This window comes from Lampris incognitus, chromosome 3 (assembly GCF_029633865.1).
Source record: "Lampris incognitus isolate fLamInc1 chromosome 3, fLamInc1.hap2, whole genome shotgun sequence".
Taxonomy (NCBI): domain Eukaryota; kingdom Metazoa; phylum Chordata; class Actinopteri; order Lampriformes; family Lampridae; genus Lampris; species Lampris incognitus.
The window spans coordinates 41,251,911-41,277,802 of record NC_079213.1 but is presented as its reverse complement, the minus strand read 5'-3'; the positions used below and the strand labels follow the sequence as shown (position 1 = coordinate 41,277,802).

Genomic DNA, 25,892 nt, shown 5'->3' with positions numbered 1-25,892 from the left:
TCCCTACAGACACAATTGGCCGTGTTTGTGGGTGGGAAGCCGGATGTAGGTAATTGTCCTGGTCGCTGCACTAGCACCTCCTCTGGTCAGTCGGGGCATTTGTTCAGGGGGGAGGGGGAACTGGGGGGAATCACGTGATCCTCCGACATGCTATGTCACCCTGGTGACACTCTTCACTGTCAGGTGAAAAGAAGCGGCTGGTGACTCCACATGTATCAGAGGAGACATGTGGTAGTCTTCAGCCCTCCCCAGATTGGCAGAGGGGGTGGAGCAGCAACCGGGATGGTTCGAGAGAGTGGGGGTAATTGGACGGGTACAATTGGGGAGAAAACATGTTGAAAAATTTTTTTTAAATATCAGGACGTACCACATTTCACCGACCATGTTAACTCTGTGGACACCACATCAGGTTCACCAAGGAGGATGTGGAACATGACAGGTTAGTCTTCTTACACTGTGAAATTGCAGTTGGTGATGGGGGACATTTGATTGTTGATCTTTACCGTAAACCAACACATACTGATCAGTACTTAAGGTTTGACTTTCATCATCCACTGGAGCACAAACTAAGAGTCATCAGGACGCTGTACCACCGAGCTGACAACGTCCCCACCGACACAGCGGCCGGGGAGGGGGAGAAATACCACATTAAACAGGTCCTGGTTAAGTGTGGTTATCCTAACTGGGCATTTGTCAAAGCCAGGAAGACACACAAACAGTGCACCAGCCGATCGAAGAGAGGAGAAGGACAACAGCTGTCTAGTGGTGATTCTGTATGTGGTTGGGAGTGTCGGAACAGTTGAGATGTGTATTTTTCAAACACCGCGTCTCAGTTGCTTTCAAACCCCAGAACACGCTGTGCCAGAAGTTGCTCCACCCCAAGGATCGGGTCCCCCGGCACAAACAGAGCAATATAGTGTAGCTGTTAAGTGCCAGGAGGGTTGATGTGACTTGTACATCAGGGAAACTAAACAGACGCTGGCCAAGAAGATGGCACAACACAGGAGAGCTAACACGTCAGGTCAGGACTCCACAGTCTACACCATCAACAGGCCAGTGGCCACTCTTTCAGGGATGAGGATGTGCACATCCTTGATAGGGAGGAACACTGCTTTGAACGGGGAGTCAAAGAGGCCATCTATGTGAAGAGGCAACAACCATCCCTGAACCGGGGGGGTGGGGGGGCTAAGATTACATCTGTCTCCATCTTACAGTGCTTTGATTGCAAACATTGCCAAATCCTCTGTGAATAGTACACATGGCCATCAAAACTCTAGTTAATGGTCACAGCCATATTTGCATATGAAACTGGTCATTGGTTTGGGTCATTACGCCACTGTATTGTTTATAAGGGTGGGGACACCTGCAGTCAGTTGAGACTGAAGAGGTCACTTAGATGATGATGAAACGTATCTGTCAATAAACCTTGTGTTCAGATGAACTGATTCACCTTCTGTGATGGAGTAATATGGTTATAATAAGGAACAAAAAGATAAACAAATGCAAAAAGCAGCTCATCGGGAGCAGTGTCTTGCTCAGGGACACCTTGATATTTTTGCAAGGAGGAGCTGAGGATCAAACCCGCAAACCTCCAGTTACCACACAACCTGCTCTTCCTCAAAGCTATGGTCACCAACCCTGCTCCTGGAGAGCTCCCGTCCTGCCGGTTTTCACCCAAACCCTAATTCAACACACCTGATTCAGTTAACCTAGGTCTTGGTCAGTAGGTCATCAGTAGAATCAGGTGTGTTAAATCAGGGTTGGAGGGAAAACCGGCAGGACGGAAGCTCTCCAGGAACAGAGGTGGTGACCACTGCTCCAAGCCAAGGTGGCCCACATGCCATTACTAGGTATTACTGGTAAAATATGTATTGGAAACACTCATCCCTGGTGAGAGTGCAGTAGTGGATGGTAGGATGTTCATAAAAACATAAACACAGGTTGCAGTTTACTGAAAGGTCACTTGCTTAGAACCAAATTAGCATTTATGAGAGTCATTCAAATAACAGAAAAAAGAAGAGGACAGCAGGGACTCACATGACCGGATCAAACATGTTTCTGATCTTCAGACACGGTGTGAGGCTGTTAGGAGGAGAGTTCCTCCTGTCAAGGGGAAATGCTGAAAGACAAAACAAATATATCAAACTGGGAGGTGTTCAACTTAAGGTGACAAATAAACCCACAATCATATTTAGGATCAGTAAACTTGTACAGAGCAAATCCTGCAGCAAGGCATGGCACATTTATTTAGAGTGGCTTCAGGAAGTTTTCATAGCCTTACACTTTTTGCACTTTGTGTTGGAGATTTCATTTTAAATGGATAAAATAGCAATTTTGCCATCAATCTACACTCAGTGACCCATAACGACAAAGTGAAAACAGGTTTGCAAAGTTATTAAAACTCAGAAACTGAAATCTCATTCAGACCCTTTGCTGTGGCACACCAAATTGTAGTTATGTGCATTCTGTTTGCTTTAATTATCCTTGATGTGTCTAGAACTTGATGTGTCTACAACAGGGGTGGCTAACCATGTGCCATGGAGAGCCATGTGTATGCCAGTTTTCATTCCAACCCGACTCCACACCAGGTGATTTCACTGATTAGCAATCCTTCAACCAAAGAGGAAGAATGGGTTGCTAATCAGTGAAATCACCTGATGTGGAGTCGGGTTGGAAGGGCGAATCCCCATGTTACTTCCGGCTTGGTCGGGCATCCCTACAGACACAATTGGCTGTGTCTGCGGGTGGGAAGCTGGATGTGGGTATGTGTCCTGGTCGCTGCACTAGCGCCTCTTCTGATCAGTCGGGGTGTCTGTTTGGGGGGGAGGGAGAATAGCATGATCCTCCCATGTGCTACGTCCCCCTGGCGAAACTCCTCACTGTCAGGTGAAAAGAAGCGGCTGGTGACTCCACATGTATCGGAGGAGGCATGTGGTAGTCTGCAGCCCTCCCCGGATCAGCAGAGGGGTTGGAGCAGAGACCGGGATGGCTCGGAAGAGTGGGGTAATTGGACGGGTACTATTGGGGAGAAAAAGGGGGGAAAATCCAAAAAAAAAAAAGAAAAAAGAAATCAGTGCAAATAATGGGTACAGGTAAAGGTAAGAGAAAAAGCAAGGAAATGGGACATTTCCAGAGTAAAAAATTAGAGGGCCTTGGAAGTCCTGTTATGTACCACCAGTGTGGCCAATATATACATGTACAATATAGTACATGTACAATATAGTACATGTACCTTTCTGGATTGAAAAGAGGTTTCCAGAAACTGGAAAATGTATTGTTACCAACTTAGAGAAGCTACGCTATATGTTCAGGACAAAGCACGAAAGAGGCAGTGGTGCCTCCAGCTCATGGTGAAGACAGGTCCAAACCAGAACCTTCAAGCCTGGAATCTCTAAAAGACACACACATAATCTGTCAAAAGTGAAAGAAGCAAAGTTCATGTTTCGCACTATGTTGTTAGCCACCAATATTACTCCTCCTATGTTTAGATAATCACAAGTCACAGATACTGCTGACAGTGCTGGATATTATTTTTACTGTTCGTGGACTTGTGTCTGTGATCAGCATCTCAGCAGAGGACATTTGTAATATGTGCTATCGTATTTAGCCAACAGTGAACTTCTCATGTTGGCTCAGGTATGATACACATTCACCACATGACGGGCCAGGCTTGGCAGCTCTCATCTGTCGTTACAGGTTTCCAGTGCAGACTGATGGACAAACATGGCAACGCCTCATGACACAGGTTCTGCTTTGTTCTGGGCCAGTCTGACCAAGGATACCATAAGGTTACTAGACACCAACACATTGTATACAACTACTATTTTCAAGGGGAAAAAAAGTACTTCCCTGTGTACAAGAGGCTGGTGAAATGAAAATGGAAAATGTGGCATGGAGTAAAACCTCCAAGAAGAATGCCACTTCTAAACATGTATGGTTTTGACATGTTTTGCATACTCTTAATAAAAAAGACATTTTTGTACAAAAAAAAAAGAAAAAAAATCAAAACACTCCATTGTAAAGTAATATATGATTGTCTACAGCACTGTAAAGTAATATATGATTGTCTACAGCAGTGTTTCTCAACCGGGGGTCCGTGGACCCCTAGTGGTCCGTGGTGTGATTACAAGGGGTCCGTGAAAATAAAATATCTTTAAAAAAAAGATCCTATGACATTTATAGAAATAGGATTATTTTACTCAAATGTGACTGAGACCTTTATCTACCTAAACTATAAAGGGTAACAGGACTTTTTTCTCTAATTACATCTGTTTCACAAGTGTAATTTATTGTATTTTAATAAGAGATCTCGCTCCCGTTTGCATTGTTAAAAGTTACTGCATAAAAAATCTGTTGTTACATACACTACCGTTCAAAAGTTTGGGATAACCCAAACAATTTCGTGTTTTCCATGAAAAGTCACACTTATTCACCACCATATGTTGCGAAATGAATAGAAAATAGAGTCAAGACATTGACAAGGTTAGAAATAATGATTTGTATTTGAAATAAGATTTTTTTTACATCAAACTTTGCTTTCGTCAAAGAATCCTCCATTTGCAGCAATTACAGCATTGCAGACCTTTGGCATTCTAGCTGTTAATTTGTTGAGGTAATCTGGAGAAATTGCACCCCACGCTTCCAGAAGCAGCTCCCACAAGTTGGATTGGTTGGATGGGCACTTCTTTGAGCAGATTGAGTTTCTGGAGCATCACATTTGTGGGGTCAATTAAACTCTCAAAATGGCCAGAAAAAGAGAACTTTCATCTGAAACTCGACAGTCTATTCTTGTTCTTAGAAATGAAGGCTATTCCATGCGAGAAATTGCTAAGAAATTGAAGATTTCCTACACCGGTGTGTACTACTCCCTTCAGAGGACAGCACAAACAGGCTCTAACAGGTACTATTTAATGAAGATGCCAGTTGGGGACCTGTGAGGCGTCTGTTTCTCAAACTAGAGACTCTAATGTACTTATCTTCTTGCTCAGTTGTGCAACGCGGCCTCCCACTTCTTTTTCTACTCTGGTTAGAGCCTGTTTGTGCTGTCCTCTGAAGGGAGTAGTACACACCGGTGTAGGAAATCTTCAATTTCTTAGCAATTTCTCGCATGGAATAGCCTTCATTTCTAAGAACAAGAATAGACTGTCGAGTTTCAGATGAAAGTTCTCTTTTTCTGGCCATTTTGAGCGTTTAATTGACCCCACAAATGTGATGCTCCAGAAACTCAATCTGCTCAAAGAAGTGCCCATCCAACCAATCCAACTTGTGGGAGCTGCTTCTGGAAGCGTGGGGTGCAATTTCTCCAGATTACCTCAACAAATTAACAGCTAGAATGCCAAAGGTCTGCAATGCTGTAATTGCTGCAAATGGAGGATTCTTTGACGAAAGCAAAGTTTGATGTAAAAAAAATCTTATTTCAAATACAAATCATTATTTCTAACCTTGTCAATGTCTTGACTCTATTTTCTATTCATTTCACAACATATGGTGGTGAATAAGTGTGACTTTTCATGGAAAACACAAAATTGTTTGGGTGATCCCAAACTTTTGAACGGTAGTGTATATCTGAAAGTTACTGCGTAAGAATTCTGTTTTGTTAACTATATCTAAGTTACAACTGAAAGCTCTTATTTTTGCCCCAAAGAGTGAATAAATGCTATAATGCAATTTAAAAATGCAGTTTCTACTGTTTCTATCAAATTGCAACCCCCCTCCCCCAAGATCAGGTGGAGGGGTCCTCAGGGTAGATCAAAAATACGCAGGGGGTCCAGGACCCCAAAAAGGTTGAGAACCACTGGTCTACAGCATTGTAAAGTAATATATGATTGTCTACAGTATTGTAAAGTAATATACGATTGTCTACAGCATTGTAAAGTAATATATGATTGTCTACAGCATTGTAAAGTAATACATAATTGTCTACAGCATTGTAAAGTAATATATGATTGTCTACAGCATTGTAAAGTAATATATAATTGTTTACAGCATTGTAATGTAATATACTATAATTGTCTACAGTAGTGGAAAAATTGCACCAAAGCCATGAGATTACCTACATTAATGGTGAAACGCCCTTTTTAAACATAACGCTGTAAGCACTATCATTATTATGATTAAAACTAGAGCAGAAAATAATTCCTTTGCTAAAATGGCAGGTGGATCCGGAGGCTCACCAGCCACTTACACTGTTTCAACAATGTAAATGTACGAGCATCACACTAGCGTCAATTCTCACCCTGTCACAACCTTAAACTATAGGTTAGGTGGGCAAGTGAAGAGGCGCACGTTACCTTTTCCCTGCCAGACTTTGGAAGGGATTAATATCTTCTCACAGCTCAGCGAGGGCTGAATCCACCTCCAGACCAGGAAATCTGTTCCACCAATCCGCTGTGACTCGGTGCGGATTCTCGACTCATTTGCAGAGAGGAAGGTAACAGCCCTGTCCCACACTCTCTTCATTTTCTTCCTGTGAATGAAAAGACCCCCACATGGTCAGAGACAGCCATGAGGCTGAGCCATCTTCTCTTTTTTCCTCTTCGGCTGCTCTATGCATTCTTTGTGCATCCAGTATGACAAGCAATACAAACTGTACATGTTTTAGTCATCATCTTGTTATAACCATTGATGTAGTGTTACATTTACAATCTGTTTTTTATTTTTAATACATTTGCAAACATTTCTAAAAACAATTTTCACTTTGTCATTATGGGTTATCGAGTGCAGACTGATGGACAAAAATGGCAATTTTATCATTTAAAATTATATTTACAACACAATAAATTGTGCAAAAACTGAAATGGGGCCTGATGCTTCCCAAAATCACTGTAAACATTAAGCTAAGACAGTTATCAGCTGTGCTACTGACCGATCCTGAGGCTGGACGAGGGAATCCCGAATGTGGGGTATGGGCAGATAGGGGTGCAGGTCCTTGTTTTCCTGGCAAGCCTCGTTGTGACTCCTCAGCACATCTGAATAACAGCACAAGATTCATTTATAACAGCGAGTAGAAAACAGTGAACCCTGACAGGAAAAGGAGTGAAAGGATTCAACTAAGCCAACGTATAAATCTAAGGGCCTTGACACACCAGGCCGACGGTCGACCAATGTCGGGCCATCAGTGAGCGTCTGTGACCCTAGTTTTTGTGGTGTGTCCCGCACCGTCGGCACTAGTCGGACCCCTGTCGACAGCTTTTCGATCGATTCAGTATGTTGAATGGGCGGAGCCCGTCGGTGAGAGAGATCACTCTGATTGGCTGTTCAGCTTAGCGAATCAGTGCAGAATGTACATGCTAGCTGTCCGTCAGCTATAGTCTTTGCGATGTGTTGAAGTGCTACTTTTTGGCCCAGACAGCAGGCGATGTGAGGCGACGCAACAGTCGGCCTTCGTTGCCGCTAGTCGGTTTGGTGTGTCTGGGCTCTAACAGAGACTGCACATTACAACAAAGTAAATTTTGACACAGCATACTTGACACTCAGTAAACACCTTGACTCCAGCTGTGTTCAATCATCCAGTGAACGCAACAACATGAAAAGAGTCCATCGGTGCTGCAATCCTACATTCTCATGATAAAGTAAAATAAAACAAGAGGCGCGCACTCAGTAGAGTACAGATCTCTGCCAGGAGTATGTATCTCCCTTTCTCCCGGGTCCCAATTTGGCTGCAAACCAGCTCTTTTTTCGCCAACTGGGAGAAGGGAAATACACATATGGACAGAAAAAGAAGCGTTTTTCCTGCCGTTATAAGATTCTGCGCAGCACCCAAGTCGATTGAACAGGAAAGATGGGAAAAAAAATAAAAGTGGTAATATTCAGTGCTCAAGCTAAAAAATCCATCCATCCATTATCCAAATCGCTTATCCTGCTCTCAGGGTCGCGGGGATGCTGGAGTCTATCCCAGCAGTCATTCATTGGGCGGCATGAGGGGAGACACCCTGGACAGGCCGCCAGACCAACACAGGGCCAACACTCGCGCGCATACGCGCGCACACACACACACACACACACACACTTTCTCTCTCACGCCTAGGGACAATTTAGTACGGCCAATTCATCTGAAAAATTACAGAGATCAGGCTATAATAAGTTCAAAGGCGTTATTAGAAGATGTCAAATGTGTTTAACCGTCGCAGTTTTCCTGACGTAAAATGAATAAAGGTGAATGAGTGCTCTGCTGATTGACTTTCATTCATTAACCAGTATGAAAACATAGCTTGGCCATAAAACAACAGGAAGAAAACATAACTCAGGCGCAAAACAACGGTATGAAAACATAACTCAGACATAAAACAGTATGAAAACATAACTCAGCCATTAAAAACCAGTAAGAATACATAGCTCGGGCATAAACCAACAGAATGAAAACAGCTCAGACATAAAACAACAGTATGAAAACATAGCTTGGGCATAAAACTAAGAAAACAGCTCAGACATAAAACAGCAGTAAGAAAACATACTCGGACATAAACCAGTAAGAAAACATAACTCAGACACAAAACAACAGTATGAAAACAGTGCGGACACAAACCTGTAAGAAAACATAGCTCAGCTATGAGACATGTTTTATTGTAGCTACTGAGATGATGTCCAGCTGTTACAACATTATATGGCACTTCTGCATGGCAGCGAGGTGAATAAGGCAAATTGTTGGTTCCTCCTGTGTTCCCCCAGTTCTCTTGTCCTGAGATCAGCAGTGAATGACTTGCTGGCTTGGAAATATGACTGACTTCTCATTAGGCCTGTCACAATTATTACATAATCATCTAATCACAATTATTTGGGATGATCACAATTATTTTACATAATTGTCATTATCATCTTGAACCACTTTTTCGTTACGCTATATGTGCCTACAGAACAGTTTTAGAACAAGCTATTGAAAATAAATGTAGGTGCAGCAGAGCGATAGGTCTGGGTGATAGGTCACGACTGCTATCTAGACTGTGATTTTCTGTAATTTCTTTGTATTTTTCAGTAATAGCCTTTGTATATTTATTTACTGTATATTTCATAAGCCTCAAAAGCAAACAGAAATCTCATTTATGTTAAATAGTTCAACGTCCATAAATTAATGGCTCTTACTCTCCATAATGTGTATGTGTTTAGGCTTATACTATCATGGTGGCATAAAATGACTAGAGAAAGACATTTAAATCGTTAATCACAATTATCTTTATGACAATTAATCGTCAACTAACATTTGATAATTGTGACGGCCCTACATCTCATTTACTTTCAACACTCATACCTGAATACATCAAGTTTTGACTCAACTGTAGATGTGAGTCACACATGTGCATGATAACATAGCTCAGCCAGGGGAAATGTGTTATTGTAGGTACTGAGGGGATGTCAAGCTGTGACTGTGATTAATTCTACTCTTGACATTGTATTTCTACAGTGGCGTTTTAACACTGGAGACTACAGCACTTCCATATGGCGGTGAGTTGTGCATGGGCACGGTTGACTCAGAGTGGGCAGCAACAAAAGGCAGTGTTGGTCGAGTGAGCTAGAGAGTGAATGGAGAGGGAGTGGTGGTTCTGAATCGCCACAACCTTGAGATTTTCTTCATCATACACTTACAACTGGGCACAAAACATTTTAGGCTGATGGGTCCAGTGGTTTTTGACACACACACACACACACACACACACACACACACACACACACACACACACACACACACACACACACACACACACACACACACACACACACACACACACTTCCCTCCAGGCCACCGCCTGGCGGAAATGAAAATGAATGAGAGGCAGGTAAAAAGAGAAGTGACATACCAATGATCTTCTCCACCATGTCATACATCTGTCCGTTCTCCTCCTCATCTCTTCTCCAGCGGTACTTCATGTAATAAACCAGAGCCCAGGCAAACCCAACCACTGAGGAGACAGACAGACAATCCCATGCTATATGCAGGTTCTTTTGTATGCAGGAAGTAGGGCAGGCTAACTCATCCTGGCTGGAGTTAGTTCTCCTGGACAGTGATTTTTTTTTTTAAGTTTGGATATATGTGTTCTTGTAGTTCTTGTAGTTTTTGGATATGTGCTTTTGTCTTTGTGTTGCACTGCTAGGGGCTGGGGGAAGCCATGTGTCATTTCATTTCATGTATGCAAATACGTGAAATGAAACAACAAATAAAGTGTTTCTGTTCCTGACTCCTTTTGAAAGTGTTAACAGTCGTACTGTGGAGGTCCCCGACTGCCAACTTCTCAGATATTAAAATCCAGCGTCTACCACACATTTACATAAATATATTAACATTCACATGGGGGGCGTTCGAGTAGTGTGGTGGTCTGCGCTAGCACCTCCTCTGGTCAGTCAGAGCACCTGTTTGGGGTGGGGAGGGAACTGGGGGAATAGCATGATCCTCCCACACGCTACGTCCCCCTGGTGAAACTCCTCACTGTCAGGTGAAAAGAAGCGGCTGGTGACTCCACATGTATGGGAGGAGGCATGTGGTAGTCTGCAGCCCTCCCCGGATCAACAGAGGGGGTGGAGCAGAGACCGGGATGGCTCAGAAGAGTGGGGTAATTGGCCAAGTACAATTAGGGAGAAAAAAAAAAAAGGGGGGGGGGGGACGTTCACATGACAAAATAATTTTACACAAATTAATATGTATTTACATGTTTATATATGTTCTGTGTACTATATTTATTTAATCTATCTAGTACTTTGCTCACAAATCACATTTATTTCTTCTTACATTTTATATGTATCTAAGGGACTAGAGATGACACTATGGAGGTTTATAATGGTCAAAAGGTGGCGCGACTGTTCATCCTGACAGTGACATGGCAGCTCTTCATCGATGCAGGTCAAAGTGCCTCCACACAAAGGGGCTCATCACACTTGCTCGCTACCATACGAAGCTGACAAAGAAAGGGCAAACCAACAAAAAAGAGGGGAAAGTACTTTCTAAACTTTTGCATTTCATTCGAGTATGCAGGGGTCCGGCGACTCACCTGCCAGGATGAAGAGGGCTCTGTTGATAACTGTGAAGAAGGCTCGTCGAAACCGGCAGATGAAGGACATCTTGGGATGCGTGGACTCCAGCCGGGAGATCTCAGACACATCAGACACTGGATTGTCAGAGTCGACCCCCGTCAGCCTGGAGTGAAACACACACAAGCACAAAATAGATGTCAAATGACCAAATTGGTGCAAGATGAGAAAGCTCCAAGTTCTGCTGAGTAGGATGTAGATTCTGGGATATAAATATAAAACCACCGTACCTTATTCCAACATCCTCGCCTGTCCGAATAATCCATTTAAGGGATACAAGAAACAAGTCACCAAACTCCTGATTTTGACCCTGAGATGTGGAGAGACAGACAGGTACTGTGAGATTAACCACACAAAAATATAGAGTTATTAGGCTGTGTTAATGAAACAAGCACACATTCATGATGGCAAACGGCACCACAGTGTGGTCATTCAGCTACAATACAAACCTGAGCCTACAGTGACACACTGAACCCTGAAGTAAACGGTTACTCCTCTGGGATGAACAAACCCTCAGAACAGACTGAACAAAGGATTTCTATGACATGTTTGGCGATGAGGATGAGATGGATAACTAGCGCTGCTGATGTGTCTGAGGGTTAAACAGCTGGGGGTTGGGGGATGGAGGAGGGTGGGGGTCTGAGCACTATGATCAAGACTAAGTTTCTCCTCTCCAAAACTGGGGGTACAGAGTCCCGCACTGGACAGCAGACGATCCGCCTGAAGTAAACCCGGGTAAGAGTGATACACACTGAAGGCCAGGAATCGTTACTGTGTTTTTAGAAAACAGAGTAGTGATGCGTGGGTCAACCCATGGGTCAACCCACCCATGGGGCGGGTTCAGGTAAACTCTACTAGAAAATATCACAGGTTCCGGTGGGTTAAAAGGTGAATAAGCAGCACTCCAAGTAAGTTGTAAATAACTTTCAGATACACTGAGGGCTATACCACCAAAACGCTTATTTTGGTCAGAAAGAGAGAGAGAGAGAGAGAGAGAGCAAGAGAGAGAGCGAAACAGAGCGAGAGAGAGACATGGATCTAATATTATTAGCTCCATCTAAAGAGGCACTACAACAGCAACTGGATCATCCGCAAAACTTCTGTCAAACCTGGGCTCTGACAGTTAATCTGAAAAAGACTAGAATTATGGTCTTCCAGAAACGACCCAGGTGTCAAGGAAACCCAAATAGGTTCTTACTAGGCTCCACTGACATAGAACACACACACAGCTACAAATATTTGGGGCTAATAATTATCTCTACAGGACATTTCAATCTCACTATTAATGATCTCAGAGACAAGGGAAGAAGGGCTTTCTATACTATAAAAAGACTTCAAACATAGACATACCTGTTAGAATATGGCTCAAAATATTCAAATCCATAATTGAACCAATGTTACTATATGGTAGTGAAGTGTGGGGTCCACTTGTAAAGCAAGACTTTGAAAAATGGGACAAACACCCAATCGAAACCTTGCACACTGAGATTTGCAAGAGCATTCTCAGAGTACACAGGAACACGCCCAACAATGGATGCCGAGCAGAACTAGGCCAGTTTCCCCTGTTAATTAAGATGCAAAAAAGAGCAATCACATTCTATCGACACCTAAAAGCAAGTGACCCCAACTCCTACCATCACAAAGCTCTCAGATACCAAGAGGAGAGAAAGGAGAGGAGTCCCCTCAGCCAGCTGGTCCTGAGGCTCAGCTCAGCCAACAGCACAAGTCATCAGGACAGCCCTCACACCATCTGGCCCAACCACATTACAGATAAAGAACAAGAACATTACATTAACCACTGGACATCTATCACAAAAACTCAAAGAAAACGTCAATGTTATGTGGCTCTAAACAGACGGTACAGGATGGCAGACTACTGACCACCATAACCGATCAGAAACTGAAAAAGGCATTGACTATGTACAGACTCAGTGATCACAGCTTGGCCATAGAGACTGGCCGACACAGGCAGACCTGCTGCCCAGAGAAGACAGACCTGCTGCCTAGAGAAGACAGGCTGTGTCAGCTCTGTCCAGAGAGACAGGTGGAGAGAGAGCAACACTTCCAGCTACAATGTAGCACATACGAAGACTTAAGAACAAAGTTCTTCACAAAAATTAAATGTAAAATTCCAAGACTTGGACACACTCTCTGACCAGACCAAAATGACTTGGACACACTCTCTGACCAGACCAAATTGACTTGGACACACTCTCTGACCAGACCAAAATGACTTTGACACACTCTCTGACCAGACCAAAATGACTTGGACACACTCTCTGACCAGACCAAAATGACTTGGACACACTCTCTGACCAGACCAAAATGCAACATGTACTTGGGGGAAACAGTGTCAGCGCCATAGATGCAGCAAGATATGTCAGGTCATGTGGCAGCCTAAGAGACAAGCAGCACAACACATGACAGCTGTAGTCTCCTCACAACCCATGCTCCACCTTCTGATCTACTTCTGTTTCTCTATTGGTATGGCTGTTTTGTTTCTTTATTGATCGTTACAATGTTGTGTTGATGTTCATCATTAGTGTTATTGTGTACCGTTCAAACTGTATTTTTGATGCTTTGGCAACATTGTTGTAAAACTTTCATGCCAATAAAGCCCTTTGAACTGAATTGAGAGACAGAGAGAGAGAAACAGAGCGAGAGAGAGAAACAGAGCCAGAGAGAGAGAGAAAGAGAAACAGAGAGAGACAGAGAGAGAAACAGAGTGAGAGAGAGAGATTTTTTTAAAAAGGTAAATTTATTCAGATTACAGTCCAACAGCTGATATTCAAACACATTCACCTCCTTATAATCCAGCTCATACAAAAAAAAAGTTTCAGGGAAAAAAAGACCATTGAGTGGTCTAAACAAGCATGTGTAAAAACAGAAATTCTAAATAAAATAGCCCAACATAAACACAAGTTCGCCTCGTGGTTTGCAGCAACACAACATCCTGTCCTTAGACCCTCGCATCGGGATAAGGAACAACTCCCTAAAATAACAGGGAGAAAAAATAGGAAGAAACCTCAGGGAGAGCAATAGACGAGGGCTCTCTCTCCCAAGCCGGACAACGTGCAATGGATGTTGTGTTTAAACAATGTACATAACAAATACATAAAATGAAACAAGGCCAATAATGCAGCCAGGACTTTTCCTCATTACACACATTAAAAAAAAAGAAAAAAAGATCTTCATCAACTCCCACTATGCACAATACCACCCCCAGTTCTGGAAAAAAAGGCCATTTCTGTGTAGGAGCTCTGTTCTGTAGGGTGATGCTCGTGGTGGAAACCAGTTTCTGGGAAAGTCCTGGAGAGCACCAATCGTGGACATCCGGCCTGGCTCCATGAATCAGTGGCTCCTCCAGCAGCAGTAAGAGGACGATCACCCAGTGCAATACACTCGTCGACCAAATTTGTCTCAAGCATCATCAAGGAGTTGCAACTTTCCTTTCTGTACAAGTTTTCTCAGTCTAAAGATTTCCTGGTCAGTAAATGTGTTTACTTCCAAATCTCCTGCGTTTTTCATCAAACGTCTGACTGAGTCAACAAAAAGCTGCGAGTCTGGAAAGTAATTTTCCACCTTGACAAACCTTGAATCAAACCCTTGGTGACCTGTAAAAACTTCCTGATTTCCAGGAAAGCATAGCTCCCTTCAGTGTCCACCTGTGTACGAGGAGTGGAAACTGACTCACTGTCACTTTCTTCTGTGTCCTCCTCAGATGAAGATGAGGATGGCTTTTTACCTTTTGAAACCCTCTTTGCTTTTAAATTTTCCTGTCTACCCTCTGTGGGCTTCATTTTAACAGACTTTTTTAATTTTACTTCATCATCCAACAGCATCCCTTCCTCTTCCTCAAGTACAGACTGCCACTCTAACAGCAGTCTGCTGTATGTGCTTCTTCCGACCACAATTCATATCTCGCCCAGCCAGGTTGCTTCACTCCCCGTTCTCACTGTTTTCATTTCCATCAGCTTCCACCTGTTCAAGTCCTGTCACCTTCTCATCGTGAGCACCTTTTTTAACCTGCTCAACCTGCCCACGTTCCTCTCCTGCCTGCTCAGTCCGCCCGTTTTCCTTGTGCTCTCCAGCCTCGGTCTCTTTCTGATCCACCACCTGGTCCATTTTTCCTGCCCCTCGCTCCCCGGCCTCCTGTCTGTCCTGTGTCGACTCGGCAGCGCTGTCTTCAGCCAGAGATGTTCCGCTCGTGGAGGCATCAGGAGACGAAGGAGGCCCTTGAGGATCAGACCTACCCTCACTCCTGTCGGTACAAGAGCTTATTAAATGCCCCTCAGACCCACAGCCGTCTGAACTTAAGCTTCAGATCCAAAGCCTCCGCATTGTCTCTCAGAATCATGAAGCCATGTCTCCTACGGGACACAACATGTCACAAGTGAGGAGACTTGCAACCGAAGGGGCCATTTTTATCGGGGACACTAGCTGTCCGTACCTTGCAAGCTCCTTCTCTAAAGCGGCATTACTCATGACCGGGGGAGCATTAGAAATGGTGAGTCTCGTGGCAGGATGAACCAGCGGCAGAACGGCAGTCAACATGTCCTTAATCACCACACTGCTGTCCACCACCTCGTTGACTTTATCAACACTATCGATAAACATGACTACAGCACTGTTCATTCTGGATGCTGATTTGATGCTTCCATATCCCACATGTTCGCCTACCACGAGGCAACGCTCCTCCACCGAGCACGTGACCCCCGGAGCCACGTTAATCGTATGCCGGCGTGTCAACTTCTCGAACGCCATTCCTCCACCTCCCACAGCGGCCGTATTGCCCCGCTGAGGGTGGTAGCACTGCTGCCGGAAAAAAAAAATCCACTTACACATGTCCCTGAAAAAAACTAACTAAAAGACAACAAAAAAAAGCACATGAAAAAGGACAAGATGGGTAAAAAAAAAAAGCTCGTTTAAGAAACTCGTTTATACCAAAGCAACACGCTGCTACTCCGTCCTCACTCGCACTTCTGCTCCACTCCGAGAGAGAGAGAGAGAAAGTGAGAAGGATGCTGAATATGGAGCTGCAAGGGAAGAGGAAAAGAGGAAGGCCAAGGAGGAGGTTTATGGATGTGGTGAGGGAGGACATGCAGGTGGCTGGTGTGACAGAGGAAGATGCAGAGGACAGAAAGAGATGGAAACGGATGAGCCGCTGTGAAGACCCCCAATGGCAGCAGCCGAAAGCTGAAAGAACCACTTAGATGAGTGATGAAAATGTTCTCTCAGTTAACGTTGTGTCCAGATGAACTGATTCAATGTTCTGTGATTTTCTAACCTGGTTACTGAGCATAAAGACAAAGAACAACAGATGTCCCTTTCGGGCATGGCTGGTTATTGCCGGCCCACCATAACATAACCCTAACTTGACATGACTCATGATGGTAGACATTTAGCTGTGACTTATACCCTTTTTTTTCTCTCCCCAATTGTATCTGGCCAGTTACCCCACTCTTCCGAGCCATCCAGATCTCCACCCCCTCTGCTGATCCAGGGAGGGCTGCAGACTACCACATGCCAACCGACCAGAGGAGGTGATCATGCAGCGACCAGGACACATACTCACAACTGGCTTCCCACCCGCAGACACTGCCAATTGTGTCCGTAGGAACACCCAACCAAGTTGGAGGTAATACACTGATTCGAACCGCTGATCCTCGTGTTGGTAGGCAACGGAATAGACCGCTACGCTACCCGGACGCCCCAATATGACATATACCCTTGACTGGACTGACCAAGCAGAGACTGCATTTACTGAGCCCAAAACAGCCTTGTGTTCGTCACCTTATTTAGGACTTGTGACCATCACAAGCTTTTTAACCTCTCTGTTTCAGAGAAACATGGTTTCATGTCCGCGTGTTAACACAACCTCATGGTGACAAACAACAGCCTGTTGGTTATTATTTTAAGTGGTAGATAAAGCTGCACAAGGCCTGGTTCCTTGTTTAGAGCTATAGCAACTCCAGCTGATGCTGTTTCAGCACGTGCCGACATAGTGGCTATGCACCCTCTGACTGTTCCTGTGCCCCACCCAGTCCATTCTCTGGTCTTGCAGACACATACAGCTCATTTAGCACCTGCACGATTTAACGTTCTATTAACCATGTTACATTCTAGCTTGAAACCCTGCCATTCTTCTTCCTGCCGCTGATGATGGTGAACTTCATGAATGCACACAGACTGTTGACATCATGTTTAAACCCAGACTTGATTTAACTGATGTTGAATTACCTAACTCAACATGATCTCCATGTATGGCTCTGCACAACAATGTAGGACCACAGGACAACCCCTAGTGTCTCATGCAGTGTGTGCTGCTAACAGTGTTATTGAAAGTGCTAAACTACCTGCTCATGTTTCAGCCCAGGCTGCTGGATTGTTTAACACCAGCTTGTTTATTAGCGAAGGGAAAACTGTCACCATTTACACTGACTCTAGGTACGCCTTCAGCATTTGTCACGACTTCCATGCCATGTGGAAGCGCCGTGGCTTCCTCATGTCAACAGGGAAACTCTACTAACTGCTGTTTTGCTCCCCAGGTCCATCGATGTCTGCAAATGCCAAGCCCACATGAATGCAACAGATAGTGTCCCCAGGAAATGCTACTGCTAACGCCGGTGTGTCTTTTATCTCTCCACTGTTGCAGACGCTTTCACCCCCTCACCATACTCATCCCTTTTCTCTTGATGACATCTCCCTGGTATAAACAGGGGCTGCTATACGGGAGAAGGTTATGGGCTAGAAAGTGTACACTTGATGCAACTTCTGGTGTATGCGTGGGCCCCGCAAGCCTTCCTTCACTACGTAGATCAGTTTTTCCCATCCACTATCTAAACTGCTTATCCTACTCATAGTCCATGGGCCAGAGCCCAAAATTTCCTATTTCGGTACACTCAAGGTGGCAAAACTTACTTATAATTTTTGAAAGGATCCATGTCTGTAGATGATATTTTGGTATGATAACCATTCCTGAGTGGCAGCTGTATCACAGTTATCAGCTCATGAAGTTAACCACCCCCTAAAGTAAATTGCATTTTAGACGCTGGCGCATATCCTGGTTTAGCCTCATGGTCAGGACATTTTTCAATGTTCTATAATATTGTCTTTGGTATCATTTTAAAGGGGACCTTCTTAGCTTTCATTCAAGCCCTGTTGTGGATATTTCTCACAAATATAGAGGTCACTTGAGCTCTTCAACCCGTCAATAACACACATCTTTCTGCAATGTTCGCCTAAACTATATACTTTCTTTTAGCCCTGTGGCATCTAGGAATATCAGGGACACAAAACACAAAAAGTGGAATACTCACAGGACTGTAAAGATTCAGGAAATGTATAATATACCCATACTATTTCATTGTGTGAGGTGATTGTGAACCTTAAATTAGAAGGGCATTATTACTAAGAAACTAACTAGACCAAAGCCAGTTAGTCCATGGGTCAGACCAGATATCGATATCACCCAAGGTGACACAACTTCACTGGTGTCATTTTATTTGGTACACTAACAGAAGTAAAATAATACATGATAACCTTTCCAAATGAGCAGCTATTTCATTTTTCTTTCAGGAAACCTGTTTCTGTGCCTCTCACGATTGTGTATTTGCCCAGATTTTTACAAATATAGCATTTCAACACCCCTGGTACTGATTAGCCTAGCTTAAACTCTGGGACAGTTCTTAGTTGGCCAACAACCAAGGATAACCAGTACTGTGTACTTCCATTCATTGTGCTAAGCTAGGCTAACGTGCAGCCAGATAGCTTTCTACTAAACACATATAGAGGAAACTGGTATCTATCTTCTTGTCTCACTCTGGAGAAGATTGTAAGCTAATTTCCCATAATGTTAGCATGTTCTTTTAATGTATATGTTAATATGATTAGTTAAAGTGGCTACGAGGAACTTTCATCTTGTGTTGATTTTAGCGGCCTCATGTGGACAAAATACAGCTGTTGCATAGCAACTAGGTAATGTATCTATTTGTGGCTATGTAAGATAAATAATGGTAATATGACGCTGGTGAAGCAAAGTAAACTTTGTTTTAGTAGTGTTCATACACCTAAGTTACATGTATTTGTTTGTATGTGGCAGGTGAAAACTGACTGAATATGGCCACTGGTGAACAAGCAAGTTTTTACCCAATACCAAAGCGCCCACGGGTGGAGTGCATTATCCACTGTTCTGATGATACAGATAAGCTGGTTTCACTACAAAGTGTCGACTCATGGAGAACTCTGCTCAGGGCAGCTCAGATACGAAATCATGCACCAGTTTTGAAACTGGCAAAAGACATTCCTGAGGGACAGATTCCAGCAATCTACTACCACAGAAAGTGTCGCAGTATCTTCACTATGAAGCAAATTCTTGATGGCCTCCTTGCAAAAGAAAAGAAAAGTTGTGTCTCTGCTGAAGAGAAACAATCTAAGAGAGTAGCTCGACATGCTCCAAGTACATCTAGGACTTATGATGCAGAGTGCATATTTTGTCAGAAAAACAGCAAATATTCCAAGAGACAGAATACGAGAGAAGTACTGGTGCAGTGTCGAGAACTGCGAGCTGATGCAAAGATCAGGAGTGCAGCCACAAAGAAAAGGGACAGCAGAATCCTTGCCATTGTGAGTAGAGACCTTGTAGCAGCTGAAGGGCACTACCACAGGTCATGCTATAGACTTTACACCAAAGAAGAGGTTTCCAAAGGAGAGGTTGCCAGCAATGAAGATGATGATGCTGCAGCCCAGTATGAAGCTGCTGTGAATAAGGCATACAATGAGCTGTTCCTCTTCATCAGGATGGAGCTTTTTGGCAATCCTCAAGTGATGACAATGACTGATCTCTCTTCTAGACTGGTAGCTTCAATGAACTCCCAAGGCATTGCCCAAGTCAAGGAATCAACCAAGAAGCACATAAGGCGAAACCTGGAGAGTGAGTTTGCTGGAGCCTTGCAGATATTCCCTGATGAGAAAGGAAAATTCCTCCTCTATCCCGATAACTTGTCCATGAGGGAACTTGCCAAAGAAAATCAGTCTCTCAAAAGGGAGCTGCAGACCCTGAAAAGTGTCAGTGCACAAGATGTTATAGCCAAAGCAGCCATCAAATTGAGAGCAGACATTAAAAGTCAAGATGTTCCTCAAACCTGGCCGCCTGAAGTCAAACCAGAAGCAGAATGTCCTACCATTCCAGAGTCGCTCATTATCTTCCTGTACTCTCTACTCACAGGCTCAAATGATCCTGATCATGCATCCCAGAGAGTGCAGTGCCTTCTGCAGTCATTTGGCCATGACATAGTATATGCAGTGACATGTGGAAATACCAAGCCTTCCAAGCACATTGTTCTGCCATTCAGTGTCAAATCGTTGACAGGAAATGTAGAGTTGATAAACATCCTCAACCGACTTGGTCACAGTGTGTCATATTCACAGATGGAAGAGATCAACACTGCCCTGTGTCTCCAGAAACTCTCATCATCAGGGAGTGGCATTGCCCTTCCAGCTAACATCCATCCTGGCATATTCACAACTTTAGCCTGGGACAATATCGACCGTCTTGAAGAAACTGTCAGTGGTGAGGGAACATCTCACAGAGCCAATGGGATTGCTGTGCAAGCAAAGCCAGTCAACCCACTTCCTGTCCAACCCATGCCCACTGTTCCCAAAACAAAGAAGAGAAGCATTGATGGACCCCCACCAATGTTACCAACTTACAATGCTGGACAACGGGTAGGGCCACCACAAAGCAAAAAGTCAGATGCCGATACTGCAGCCAATACTAAGCTTGCCAGAGAGAAAAACCTTCTTTGGGTCCTAGCACGCATGTCACAACAAGAAGAACAGTCAGTCAGCAGCTGGACAGGCTTCAACATCCTGACTCGAGGAGAGATGACGGTCATCCCCGACAATATAGGCTATCTGCCTACCATCAATGCTCCAGCGACACAAATGTCTACTGTCAACGAGGTGCTTAACCAGTCACTGAGCATCATGCAGTGCTTAGGCCTGAGGAAGATTGTCTGTGTCTTTGACCAAGCCCTGTATGCGAAGGCTGTCGAGATCACATGGAAACACCATGACAAGTTCCATGATATCATCGTTAGGCTTGGGGTATTCCACACCATCTGCACACTGCTGGCAATAATAGGAAAGCGTTTCCGAGATGCTGGACTCAAAGACCTCTGCATTGAGTCTGGCATGATTGCAGAAGGCTCAATTGCTGGTGTTATGGATGGCCGCAAGTACAACAGGGCAGTGAGACTACACAAGCTCCTGTATGAGGCTCTCATGCGACTGACCTTGAATGGTTTCCTGTCCTGGTTGGAAGAAACTCACAGGAATGACATGGTTCACCTGAATGAGACACTGAAGACCATTGACAGCCTTGGGAAAGAAGTCTCACAACATGCTTTGAAGGAGGTCCTCGAGAACAGCTCTTGTACACGCATCATGGATTTATTTGAAGTCTACCGTGAGTTCCTTAGAGGTGGAAACGGCAGCCTCTCGAACTTCTGGATGTCCTATTTGGACATGGTTGAAATCTTGTTGGGGCTCATCCGAGCATCCAGAGAGGGAGACTGGATGCTACACTTGGCTAGCATTCGAGCAATGATCCCATGGTGCTTTGCTTATGACAGGATGAATTATGCACGCTACCTCCCGTACTACTACGCCCAGATGTCTGAGCTGCCCATCACACACCCAGATGTGTACACAGAATTCATGGAAGGAGGCTTCTCAGTCCAACTGGGCTCCACCAATCTCTTTGGCCGAATCCCTGTTGACCAAGCTATAGAAGAAACGGTGAACAAAGACACCCAAACAGCTGGAGGGACAAAGGGATTCAGCTTGAAGCCAGGAGCTGTGACCAAATATTATCTCACAGCTGAGTACAGAAGCATGTACCTCAGACAGCTGAGAGACCTGACAGGTCAAGGCAGGTGCAAATGGTCTCATCCAGATCTACAGAGTCCAAGGATCAAGAGAGATGAAGCAGATGTCCAGTCTCTCATGGACCTTATGGAGAATAACTGGCTCAATCCTATGTCTCCTGATGAGATTGATTTGGTTAGCCTCTCCACTGGCAACATGGCTCCACCTGATGTGACCATAGATCTCTTGAGAGCTCTTGAGAAAGGAGAAGAGGCCTACCAAGCATTCCAGCAAACAAGGTTAGATGCAGACCCATCACCTGTGAAATTCCACGACAAGATGACCAAGCAAAGTTTGAAAACATTCTCCAATGTCAGCACAAAACAAGCTCATGGAAAGAAAGCACAGGATGTGGTTCTGAAGGCAGATAGAAACCTTTTCAGTCACATGATCCTGGTGGCTGAAAGCAGGAAGGTGAATCTGAAGGATGTCCTTGCCTACCCATTGGGCCCACTACCATGGGCACTGGCAAATGCTGATGGGTCCTTACGAAAAACAAACAAGGCTGCACTTGCCAGAGAGCTTGAAAAGAATGTATCTCCTGCAGAAGACATCCCAATCCCATCTACTTCCATCATTGATGGGATGAGCCTGGTCCAAAAAATGAATGGCAACAACAAAACCTTTGCACAGGTGGCAGAGTCAGCCTTGACCCAGGTCCTCCATAGGGGAGCACAGAGTGGGAGGATTGATGTTGTTTTTGATGTCTATCACCAGACTTCGATCAAAGATGCTGAACGACTGAACCGGGGTGGAGACATCACTCTCCAGTACAAGAATCTTGCAGGGGGACACCACGTCCAGCAGTGGAGAAAATTTCTGTGCAGTTCCTCCAATAAGACCAGTCTCATCAAGTTTCTGGTGGAAGAGTGGAAACTCCCACGATACAGAGCTATGCTGCATGGCAAGGTGTTGTACATGACCTGTGAGGAAACCTGCTACAAGTTGACAGAAGATGGGTGTGAGGAAGCAGCAGAACTGCACTCCACACATGAAGAAGCTGACACCCGTCTGCTCCTGCATGCATTGCATGCAGCAAATGCGGGCTCAAAGTCAGTTATCATCACAGCTGAGGACACTGATGTCATGGTGCTTTGTCTTGGCTTCCAGAAGGACATCACCTGTCCCATCTACCAGAAGTGTGGGACTCAGAACCGCACACGGTTTGTCGACATCACCAAACTGGCAAGTTCACTTGGAGACAGCATCTGTGACAGCCTAATTGGCTTACATGCCTTCACAGGCTGCGACACTGTCAGTGCATTCGCTGGTCGAGGGAAGCTGAATGCCCTGAAGATAGTGAGAAAGCACACTTCCTGCCAAGAGACTTTTAGTCAACTGGGACAGACATGGAATGTGAGTGATGAGCTGTTCCAGAAAATTGAGCAGTTCACCTGTCGGATGTATGTTGCTAATAGCAGCACTGCTGAGGTGAACAAACTGCGTTACCAGCTCTTCTGCACCAAAAGGGGAGAGGTTGAGTCCAGCCAGCTGCCACCATGTAGAGACTGTCTCTTTATGCATGTTCAACGAGCCAACTATCAGGCAGCAATATGGAAGTGCTGTCTGCAGGCTAACCCTGTGGTGCCAAGCCCTACTGAGTATGGATGGACAGATGATGAAGGCAAGCTGGCCATTTACTGGATGCGCTCCCCACCTGCACCAGATGTGGTCTTGGAAATGCTAACATGCAAGTGTGTGCATTCATGCAAAATGCCAAGCTGCATGTGCCTGTCAAATGGACTTCCATGCACAGACATGTGCAGGTTACAGACCTGCAGTAACCAAAAACAGCAGGATGGTCCAGAACTGGACTTTGAACTTGGGGAGTCAGATGATGAGAGAAACGAGCAGTTTGATGAATGACAGTGTGATGATTCTGATGGTATTACTGTGGTAGTAGTCTATTGATGCACAGGATGTTGATTCTGGACTTGGTTACCCAGAGCTTGATAACAATAATGTTACCATATTCACATATACCCATTACCCTACCCATTACCATTACATATACCCACTAATGATATGGGATTACATGTATCATTGACTAAGTATATGTAAATGTCAATGTTGTTTAAAATATTAAAATAGTTCATTACCTCACTATGGTATTCCTTTTTATCATGTATTTTGATTGTGTATTTAAACAAATGTATAGAGACCAGTTTGTGACCTAACTGGCTTTGGTCTAGTTCTCATTTAAGGCTCACAATCACCTCACACAATGAAATAGTATGGGTATATTATACATTTTCTGAATCTTTACAGTCCTGTGAGTATTCCAGTTTTTGTGTTTTGTGTCCCTGATATTCCTAGATGCCACAGGGCTAAAAGAAAGTATATAGTTTAGGCGAAAATTGCAGAAAGATGTGTGTTATTGACGGGTTGAAGAGCTCAAGTGACCTCTATATTTGTGAGAAATATCCACAACAGGGCTTGAATGAAAGCTAAGAAGGTCCCCTTTAAAATGATACCAAAGACAATATTATAGAACATTGAAAAATGTCCTGACCATGAGGCTAAACCAGGATATGCACCAGCGTCTAAAATGCAATTTAGTTTAGCGGGTGGTTAACTTCATGAGCTGATAACTGTGATACAGCTGCCACTCAGGAATGGTTATCATACCAAAATATCATCTACAGACATGGATCCTTTCAAAAATTATAAGTAAGTTTTGCCACCTTGAGTGTACCGAAATATTGTCTGGCCCATGGACTATCAGGGTCGCCGGAGCCTATCCCAGCAGTCACTGTGCGGCAGGCAGGGAGACACCCTGGACAGACCGCCAGTCCATCACAGGGCCCACACCCACACCCACACCCACAACCCTGGACAGACCGCCAGTCCATCACAGGGCCCACACCCACACCCACACCCACACCCACACACAACCTAGGGACAATGTAGTACGGCCGAGTCACCTGACCTACATATCTTTGAACTGTGGGAGGAAAACGGAGCACCCTGAAGAAACCCACGCAGACATGGTGAGAACATGTAAACTCCACACAGAAGACGACCCGGGACGACCAGGTTAGGAATGTTTGCCAGGACCCCCCCTTGTGATAAGTGCCATGGGATCTTTAATGACTACAGTGAGTCAGGACCTCGGTTTAACATCTCATCCAAAGGATGGCATCTCCTACAGCACAGTGTCCCCATCACTGCACTAGGGCATTGGGATTTTTTAGTGTTAATTAGGACCAGAGGAAAGACTGCCCCCCCACTGACCCAGCAACACCACTTCCAGCAGGTCAGTTTTCCCAGGAGGTCTCCCATCCAAGTCCTAGCCAAGCACACACCTACTTAGTTTCTGTCATTCAACAGAACCAGGGAAATGTTGGTACATGTATGCATTTAGTCTGATGCCTGCTAATCTTACTTCCCTTCCTACCTTCCTGAACATGTGTATGCAGTATGTGGAAGTCAGGCCTATACACACTTCCCAGAGTATAGTGCTGGTGCTTGTTATTTTGCTCATGCCATCCCGCTGATTAGGAAGGTCAGAAATACAGAACTGCAGGCATCATACTCCCTGTATCAGAATATGCACGGTTGTTGTGCATGGGAATTCGCATTGGCAAAGAATTTGGGGAATTATTCTACATAGCTATGGCATCTATAATGCTCAGAATGAATTACAGGCCTTATTACCTGTATTATGAATTCACATAAACCCTTCAACTGTAGCTATAATTGCCCTGGCCACTGACATAAGAGATAAAAACTGATGCCCTAAACAATCGAATGGCCGTAGATGTCATGCTCACTAGCCAGGGTAGAACATGTTCTATTATTGGTACAGAATGTTGTTCTTATGTTTCCGATCCCACTCAAGCAATTGACAGGCTGAGCGATTACACCCAGAAAGGTGTAAGTGAATTAAGAACCATGGTGACAGCTTATTTGGTCTGTTAGAAAATTGGTTTGGTGGGATACAGAAC

The 25,892-nt window shown here is 44.4% G+C and overlaps 1 protein-coding gene across 1 annotated transcript in view; it reads right to left on the bottom strand.

Moving 5' to 3' along the window:
* lemd3 (LEM domain containing 3) overlaps positions 1-25,892 on the bottom strand; it is an 89,843-nt gene that overhangs the window by 18,078 nt on the left and 45,873 nt on the right. Inside the window, exons 5-10 of the mRNA XM_056277347.1 lie at positions 11,247-11,326; positions 10,977-11,122; positions 9,792-9,893; positions 6,866-6,968; positions 6,291-6,466; positions 2,038-2,119 (exon numbers count right to left, since the gene is read on the bottom strand). Of these exons, the coding sequence (XP_056133322.1) occupies positions 2,038-2,119; positions 6,291-6,466; positions 6,866-6,968; positions 9,792-9,893; positions 10,977-11,122; positions 11,247-11,326 (689 nt within the window). The remainder of the gene's footprint in view (positions 1-2,037; positions 2,120-6,290; positions 6,467-6,865; positions 6,969-9,791; positions 9,894-10,976; positions 11,123-11,246; positions 11,327-25,892) is intronic.